The sequence below is a fragment of the Parasteatoda tepidariorum genome, chromosome 2 (assembly GCF_982258835.1).
Source record: "Parasteatoda tepidariorum strain Cologne lab strain chromosome 2, Ptep-v5.0, whole genome shotgun sequence".
Taxonomy (NCBI): Eukaryota; Metazoa; Arthropoda; class Arachnida; order Araneae; family Theridiidae; genus Parasteatoda; species Parasteatoda tepidariorum.
The window spans coordinates 95,706,984-95,717,020 of NC_141756.1; the positions used below are offsets into that span (position 1 = coordinate 95,706,984).

The 10,037-nt window shown below is 26.6% G+C and overlaps 1 protein-coding gene across 1 annotated transcript; it reads left to right on the top strand.

Moving 5' to 3' along the window:
* The first annotated feature begins 329 nt into the window (after positions 1 to 329).
* LOC107454069 (uncharacterized) lies at positions 330 to 8,407 on the top strand. Its single transcript, XM_043055606.3, has 3 exons — positions 330 to 565; positions 6,438 to 6,658; positions 8,050 to 8,407. Exons 2-3 carry the CDS (start codon positions 6,444 to 6,446, stop codon positions 8,147 to 8,149), a joined length of 315 nt encoding a protein of 104 aa, XP_042911540.1. The 5' UTR covers positions 330 to 565; positions 6,438 to 6,443; the 3' UTR covers positions 8,150 to 8,407.
* The last annotated feature ends 1,630 nt before the right edge of the window (positions 8,408 to 10,037 follow it).

Below are 10,037 nucleotides of genomic sequence, written 5' to 3' on the forward strand. Positions count from 1 at the left end.
CCAAAGATGCAAACGATAGCGACATAAATATTCTACATAGGTATCCCAGTAGGAACACCGTGGGCGTCGACCAAAGTGAAAGTGTCCCCACGTGCTCGCCTAATAGAATTCTTAAAAATATCTCACAGGTAAGAATAATGGCGAGAGAAAGTGGTATGCAGACCATTCTGGGGCAGCGGATGGACAATAGCCTCGGGCATGTTCGAAGCGATCTAATTGGACGTGCCGAGCCTTCCTAATTTAGCTTCCTTTCCTCCCTGCAACAGATTAACAAGATCGAAAAAATCTCAACCGTCTCTTTAACAAAACAAAGGAAATGGCCATTTTGTGATGTAAACAATTATAGCTGCCGCACGCAGAGGGATTTTTTTTACATTTGTCCGCGGGGGAGGTGTGGCGCTACAGGATCTCAATTGGGCCATCTGAGATTTAAAGGAAAACCCATGGGCCATTTGTAGTTTTATATAAAAGGGCGTGCGCCGCTGATACAGGCATCAAACTCACCTACTACTTCACACCCTTTAAGAAGTTTTAAGTGGTCTTAGGATCTACTCACTCATTAAAGGTAAGATGAAACTTGTGGATATACCTGAACGCTTGCATACCTACAACAACCCATGGATTAAGAAAAATACACTTTGGATAATTCGTTCGATTAATAGTGAAACCAATAATATCTTAATAGTGTTGCTCGTTCTGCAATATTTGCCAAACTATTTTGGCTAGTGCTGCAACATTTGCCTTTCGGATAAAGCTGCAATTTTTCTTTATTATTTGAATTTTGTCTGGCTCGCTTTAAACCCTATGGTTTAAGTCAGTTAGCAGCATTTGCTGAAATTAAAAAAGCAAAAATCGATTGTGAGGACAAAAAACGGTTTCAAATCAATCAGTTTTGTTTAAGACTGCAATGTTTCAAGCGAATAAAAGGTTATTTGCTTCGTCTAAAATTAATCAATTTTAATAATATTTACTGCTTTAAATTTCAACTAAAGCTTCATGATTGCGTTAAAAAAATTTAAAGAAACTGAATTAAAAAAGTCAACTTTAAAACGAATATTTTCTAAAATTTTAATTGCAAAAATTTACTTGATCTCTTAAATAAAAGTAGAAAAGCTCATTTTTTGCTTTAAAAAAAATCTTTTTACAAGGATTTAAGACTTAAATAAAATTCTCCAACCTACTTCAAACTAAAAGTATATATGAATCCGAACTTAAAGGAAAGCATAGTAAAAATAATATTCAGTAGTATATCGACCTAAAAAAAGCATATTAAACAAAAAGTATGCATAGATGAATTCTAACTATAAAGGAAAATATAATAAAAATAATTTTAGTACTATAAAACACTAAAAAGTAATCTTTAAAGATTTAATGAAATATTAGGTTTAAAATAGTTTCATAACTCATAACTCATGTAAATTCTAATAATGTAATTTACTTAAAATTATTTTAAAACAATCACATAATATAGTATTTAATTGTAATAAGAATTATTTCACTGTAGGATAATTTGCAAAAACTGGAATAAAATACTAAATACAGCATTGTAAATTGCTTAAGTCCTGAATATTTATAGTAAATTTCAAAACATAAAAAAATGGTTTTAAGTATATGTTTATTCAATTTATATATTCTGAATAAAACATTAAATTTCCTGAATTTATGAAAAAAATTGAACGCATTAAAGGACGATTAGCAATTAAATGCGAGCAGCTTTCCAAATGATGCATAAAATGATTCATCCGGAACGGCATTTGTAGTTGAACATGAACTTGAGCTGTTTAGTTATGCAATCGTTCAATTACCTCTTTCACTTGCCTTGAAAATAAAATGTTTTTTTTTTTTTTACTTTATTCGCTTCAATTAAATTGCTTACCGCTCATTTTGATGGTGTTAATCGCTATTATTTGTTCCAGTTGACTTAATGCATGCATATTTTGTTTGTTCTATTAATGCATTTGCCCATGTCTTCGTTAAAATTTTCCTTAAATAGTTTATGGCCATTATTATGGATTGTTTATAAATTTAAAGAATTTTTTTTCAAAAAATCTTTTAAATTTGTAATCACTTCTTTTTTTTAAACTAATATAGCACTTGAACTATACGTATAAAAATATATAATTGGTTAACTCGTTAGCTCTAAGCATTGCAAAGTGATCAAAAACAGTCAAAGTTATCAAAAATAGCACAGTTATTTCATTCTTAGTTTTATATTCGAAGTAATATTTCAATAATTTAACGTTCCTAATATGGATTAATAATCAAAGAATTGTGTGTGCGTTAAAAATAATAATTGGTAGTTAACACTGTAAAATATCTACTTAATTAATTTAATTATGTGTTATTAATTAATTTAATTAAATTAATTAATTAATAAATTAATAATTAACCATTTTTACCCTAGTGGCTCTTATCACATCATTTCGGTGTCATTCTCAAAACGATTTTATCCTCTATTTTTCTAAATTTAATATATTTAATATTTTTTCAAATAAAGAAAGGAAGAAATATTAATATTAATGATATAATAGTTAAAAAGTATGCGCAGCAAAAACTTCCTTTTAATTTTATAAAGTAAATAAATCTCTCGCTATTAACTTAGAAGCCGTTTGACTAACCACAAAGATTTTCTCGCTTTACACTCAATTTCAATTTGGCTAAATTATTTTTTAACTGATTTTTCTAAAAAAGTAAGAAAAGCTCGATAATAAAGAGCGGAATTCTATAGTTTTCTGGGAAAAGTTTAAAACGTCATTAAAATTCAAAAATTTTTTTGAGTAAAATTCAAGTGTTTATTGTCTTTACTATGTAAGGAAAATCAACATAAATATTGTATATATAAATGCTGGAAATTATCTTAAATATTGTTCAAATTAATGACTACAACATTATAACGTATAAAGCTAAACATGAAGTATGAATAAATAATAACTGACGAACTTAGTAGAGGAACATATTTTGATAATTAAAAGCTTTAGAGTCATAATTAACAAACTGTTAGAAAAATGCTTTTTTTTCCAATGAAATGCCTTTTATTAATTTTAGTTCAATATTTATGGTGCCCCAACATTTTTAAACAACGAGTTTACAAAATGCCCCGTAACATTTTTTTCCACTAAGCTTTACAATTAGCCATTAACAAAAACTGAAGAGTTTAGCAGAAAAGCATGTTTAATGATATTTTATTGAATTCGGGAAAAATCCTCTTAAAAACATATAAATATATTAGAAAGTTGTTAAAAATAATTTCTTTTGCATTAAAATTCTCATTGTCGGCTAAATAAATTTTTGTTCCTTACTCACAGCCGACCATAACACTTTCTGATATAAAGATATTTATGTGGTTTCAAAATGAAATTAAAACAAATTCCTCCCTTTTGCTTTATAACAAGTTATTAACTAAATAATAACTAAAGAGCTTAGAGCAAAAGCATGTTGAGTGACATTTCTTTGAATTTGGGAAAACCATCTTTAGAATGTAAAAAATTATCAGGAAACTGTTGACATAACATATTTTTACATTCAAATTTCTCATACTGGGCAGTATAAATTTTTGCTCATATAGATGGATGTTTGAGTGATATCAAAATGTTACTTAACGTGCACTTCCACTAAATTTTACAATTAGTATTAATGTCTGTAACTTTCGAGGGAAAATAATGCTATCATTTATATTAAGATCTTGCAGGAAAATTTAAATAAACAGTTGAAAGAATCGCAATTAAACTTTCCAATTCGGTACATAAAACTGTCTCAAAATGAACTAATTACTAACAACGTGTCATTTATTTCGTTTATATCGTTTATTTTGACAACTAATGACTGTTTCAGAGTTAAGGGAAAAAAATATTAGAAAAGCTAATTGTAAACCGTCATAAAAATAACCAGCAATTAATCCTCACTCCAATTACGCTAATTAAACACCAAACAGAAAAACTTGTTTATTTCATTTTATTATCACAATACATGACTTCCTCGTAAATACCAAGCTTATAAAAGAATAACTAGTCAAAAGTATGACTTTCTATTTAAGTCATCTCATTAGCATACTCTCGTAAATTCTTCTCCACCAAAGAAAACATTTCCGTAAATATCACCTGCTATTTAGTTCAACGTCCGGTACTCATTAAATTCCAAAAAGAAAAAAAAAAAACAAAGACAGGAGACCATCAGTTATAACTAAAAATGAGTGGTATCATTACATCTGATTTTCGCCTCCGTCGTGATAAGGATTTAAAAGGAAGAAGTAAAAATATCCTAAAAACGAAAGAGAGAGTGTTATAAAGATGGAGGAAGTAAAACACCATCATCCGACCTAAAAAAATAACTTTTACTTTCCTTGTCCAGAAGATATCTTTAGAAAAAAAAAAAGATCTTTGTTCTAGATCTTCCAATAGAAAGGGAAAGGAACACTTAAGGCGTAGAACCAGTTGTGGCGTAACTGTGCTGTCTGGTTTCAAGCTTTGGCGTCGTCCTATTGATTATTACGACATGAATTGTTTTAAATTTTTAATTATAAATTTTTGGTGTCGACTTATAAATTATTAAGGCATATTTTATTTTTAATTCCCTGTTGCTAGTATTTGCTTTCGCCTTATAGATTATTATGAATCAATTTATTTTACATTCTAAATTGTAAATAAATTTGATACAATTTATTACTTTTCTATAATTACTTTTAAAGAATTTACAAGTAAGTGTTATGTCAAAATACTATCATAAATAAAAAGTTAACGTATACTTACGTTTAACTTCAGCAAGTTAATGTGTTAAATTAAAAAATTAGTGCAAAAACTTTAATTTTACTAACTTTAATTACAATTAGTATTACATTTTTATTAAACGCATAAAAATTGTTAAACAATTAAACTTTTGTAACATAAAAATTAAAAAGACTAAATTCAGTGACTTGACAGCCCATAGAGGGCCAAGACCTACTATGAAAATTAAAACAATAAAAATTTTATAAATGCTTAAAACTAGTAATTATTTTTGCAGAAATTTAATTTTCTTTCCTTCGTTTGAAAATATATATTATTATATACAATAATAAATTCACATAGTGGTAATCTAAAAATATTAAAAAAACGTCTTGTAATAGATATTTTAACTTATTCAAATAAAATAATCCTTCCATTTACTTCTTTTAATGGAATAATGTTTTTAATGGAACGTATACTGATAAAGCTATAAATATATATTATTTTAACAAATATATAGACTTTTAAAAACTAGTTTAATCAGAAAATAGGTTTTGAGACAATTATTCGAAATTTTTCTTTTGAACAGATTTGACTAACTCTTGACCCTAAAGCAATCGCAAATTGCTTTGATCTACTTTCAAGTTTAATTTAAAGACTATTGCCCTTTTACGAAAGAAAAATATTAAAAACTGGTTTAATTATTTCTTACGAAAAAACGAAATTACCACCCAACCAAACTTAATAAAAGTTAATAAATTAAAATGAAAATTCCTTAAATGAAATTAGTATATTAAGTATTTTTAAATAATAGTTCGCAGTTATGAAATGTGGTTAAAAAAACACTCTAGAAAAAAAATGCTATTTCTTGCAGAGAAGGATGAAACCCTTTTGACAAACCTTAATTATTTTACGTTTATTGTTTTTTTTTCTTTAAATATAAACAATTAACTTATGTAATAATAGTTTTCAAACACTAATTAATAGATGATTAAATAAATTAATAAATGGATAAAATAATGGAAATGATTTATAAATGGATAAATTAATAAATGATTGGTGGTTTGGCAGCTTTCAAGGCGAACTAAACGAAATATAAATTTTAAAGTCCAAAAAAAAAAAAGCATTACTTCTTCATAGGCGCTGCATTATTGTAAAATCTAGTTTTTTTTAAATTTTATTAAAAATTTACTGTTTTGTTCTATTCTATTAATATTTATTTGAATTTATTTTAATTGCAAAACTTTAATAATTTAATACTGTCAACACATTCAATTATTAATGGAGTACTTTCGTTTATTTCGTAATTAGAGAATATAGAAGTTTTCCGATTATGAACTATTTTGTATTATGTACTCATGTATGTAATACAAAAGACTAATAACTTCTCCAATAACTCTTATAACTTCTAATGTGTGAAGCATGGCTATTTTCTTTCAGATTAATATCTATAAGTACTTAATTATTTTTTATTGTTTAATTTCTAATGTATAATATATAAACTTCTACTCTTAATATATAGTATAATATATTTGTGCAAATCTTTATGAGCTACTATCAATTTTATAGCTCAATCGACACAATATGACCAAGCAGAAAAAAAGCAAATTGTAATACAATCTCACTATATATCATTAACACCTTTCATGACATCTACAAATTTTTCCTCATTAAGTTATATTTTTTTCATAATTTTCTTGTTTACCGTCGATGTTAAATGCCCTTTTGTCTTTTCAGATTAAGATGGCCAGTTGTAAATTTCTGTGCTTAGCCTTAACCGTAGTGTTGCTTGGATCTACGATTTTCCCACCCTTTGTAGCTGCTGGCGGTGGATTGAGATACAAGAAACTTTTGGCTGCTTACTTGATCGCCAAAGCCATCAAGCCTAGATTTGTGCCAATCCCATTGCCTCTTCCATTCCCAATCAAATTGGGAAAAGACAGCCACGTTAAATACCCGTAAGTATCATCATTTCTTCTACCTTAAAGTTTAAACTAATTTTAAATTATTAAAATTCTGCTGCCTCTAATTCAGTTAACAATTCTCAATTAACTGCCTCTAATTCAGGAATCAATTTTAAACCAATTCATCTTCGAATTAAAGGCAGGCCCAAACTTATGTGGTTTGACTGCATTGATGAGGTTTTTAACCAATTGCAATACGAGAACATAATGGAAGAAGATTCTTAAGAAGGCTTTGGATTCCAAAGGGCAGTCAGTTAAATGAAGAAGAAGAAAATTGAATCTTATACACATTATTTTTGCAAAACATTAAATTAGTTTCTTTTTTGTAGCTATCCTCTGCGCTTCGTCGAAATCATAATAATTCAAGTTTATTAAATTTAGAATCAAATCTCAACGTTTAAATGTCGCTATTATATTAAGTACAAAAAATGAAACCTACTAGATAATTTGACAGTTTATGAAAATATTTGCGAAATCAAATTTTTTCTTTCACAATTTTGAAAAAATCCAGAATGTATTCATAGAATTTCAGTCATTTTTATTATAGTGTATTGGTTACTTTGCAAACATCTAAATTTAACAGATGAATATCACTACACTCTTTTTCTTATATAAAATTGAAAAATTCAGAAATAATAGTAATAATAATATAAAAGTATAGTCAAAAATATTCCCTTGTTAAAGTTATTGCATTTTATATTTAAAGAATTAGAGTTGTAAAACACATTACACTCTTTTCTTCCCTTTCACTCATTTAATAATAATGAGATAAAAGTGCAATTCAAAAAATACCCTCGTTAAGGATTAATTTATTTCATATTAAAATTATTAATAAAAGAATTAGTGTTGTAAAACACATTACACTCATTTCTTACGTAATATATATATATATATTACGTAATGTAAGAAATGTTATATATTACGTAATGTAAGAAATGTAAGAAATGTTATTATAATTTAATAACATTTCTTACCTTTCACTCATTTAATTATAATAAGATAAAATGTGGTCTAAAATATTCCCTCGTTAAGGTTTGGTAAATTTTATATTAAATAAAATATTGGTGTTGTACACTCTTTTCTTCCCTTCCAATCATTTAATAATAATGAGATAAAAGTGCAACCTAAAATATACCTTCGTTAAGGATTAATATATTTTATATCAAAATTATCAGTAAAAAAATTAGTGTTGTAAAACACATTACACTCATTTCTCACTTTGACTCATTTAATAACAATAAGATAAAAATGTAGTCTAAAATATTCCCTCGTTAAGGATTGGTAAATTTTATATTAAAAAATATTAGTGTTGTAAAGCACAGTACACTCATTTCTTTCATTTCACTCATTTAATAATAATACCAATATTTTTTTTCCACCAACAGTGTCCACAGCCACAGTGCATCTGCCCATGCTCAACTGATCCATCATGACCCATACCAAGGAGGACATGGTGGATATGGAGGTGGAGAAGCTTACTGGTAATTTATCACCTGAAATTCTAGCTCACTATTAGTTTGCGGTGGCAGAGGTTGGTTTCCATTCGAATGGAGAAGAATCGTCTCTCACCAAATGTCACAAAAAAAAACTGTAAATAATTTCGTTTTTTCAATTTTTACCTGTACCTCATCCTTGTCAGCGTCTCCTACAGTCATCATATGCGCTAATACATACCCTGTACATATACGTAGCTACGTTTTTATTATTATTTTATTGATCAATAAAGTAACAATATTTTTTTAATTTAATGTCTTGGGATTTATTTTTTAATTGATTTATTTCGATTTACGCACGAATTCCAAATAACTAATGAATTTTTCTCAGAGTTTCAAAACATCTCTGATTGATGTTTTGCTCGAATGAATAGAATAACTAAAGAATAGAGTAAATAAAAATAAAGGAAGAAAATAACCCAATATTACTGTTCGCAAATATAACTGTGAAGTATAGCATGCTGAATGCTAATATTTTAAATAGGATTCCATAACAGGTCTCAATAATTCTTTGCCTAAAATATATAAATTACGAAAACAACCAAATATTACTGTTCATAAACATAACGTATGAAAATGACCCAATATTACTGTTCGTAAATATAACTGTAAAGTATATCATGCAGAATACTAATATTTTAAATAGGATTCCATAACAGGTCTCAATAATTCTTTGCCTAAAATATATAAATTACGAAAACAACCAAATATTACTGTTCATAAACATAACGTATGAAAATGACCCAATATTACTGTTCGTAAATATAACTGTAAAGTATATCATGCAGGATACTAATATTTTAAATAGGATTCCATAACAGGTCTCAATAATTCTTTGCCTAAAATATATAAATTACGAAAACAACCAAATATTACTGTTCATAAACATAACGTATGAAAATGACCCAATATTACTGTTCGTAAATATAACTGTATATCATGCAGAATACTAATATTTTAAATAGGATTCCATAACAGGTCTCAATAATTCTTTGCCTAAAATATATAAATTACGAAAACAACCAAATATTACTGTTCATACACATAACGTGTGAAAATGACCCAATATTACTGTTCGTAAATATAACTGTAAAGAATAGCATGCAGAATACTAATATTTTAAATAGGATTCCATAACAGCTCTCAATAATTCTTTACCTGAAATATATAAATTACGAAAATAACCAAATATTACTGTTCATAAACATAACGTATGAAAATGACCCAATATTACTGTTCTTAAATATAACGTATAATTAATGCTATAAAAATAACTGTTCTTAAATAGAACAAGTAGATTGTATATTTCGTATTGGACTTCATATCAGCTCTTAAATTTATTTTTTTGGTCAGATTAATTATTGAGATAAGGACTTTTTTTAGTAACTGTTCATAAACATAACTAACAATAAATTTTACAATAATTATAACAAGTAAATTATTTATTTTACATAGGATTTCCTAACAGCTCGTTTCATTTATTTATTTTTTAAAATTTATTTTTTATTCAGATTAGGAATTTAAATAAAGATATGATTAAATATTAGTGTTCATAAATATAACGAAGAAATAATTTATTGATGAAAAGAAACTAGGAACTCTACTTGTTTATATACATTATTTAAAACTAACTAATATATTATGCCGATTCTTGAAAATAAGTTTATTTCTAAATAATAATTTGTATTATATTATATTTTCCAAATATAGTACAATTAAAATAAAAATAAAATATAATGTGATTTAAAAAGTGAAGTGATTTAAAAGTGACTAAAATTAATGTAATTTTAAAAAATGTAAGTTAAATTCTCATATTAAGGAGCTTAAAATTAAATATAATTAAAATTCAGATGCAAAGTAATTTCAAAAATATAATATAA

Coding starts and splice junctions, on each gene's coding strand:
- LOC107454069 (XM_043055606.3), top strand. CDS start 6,444: ATGGCCAGTTGTAAATTTCTGTGCTTAGCCTTAACCGTAGTGTTGCTT. Junction 6,659..8,049: donor GACAGCCACGTTAAATACCC/GTAAGTATCATC, acceptor TTCCACCAACAG/TGTCCACAGCCACAGTGCAT.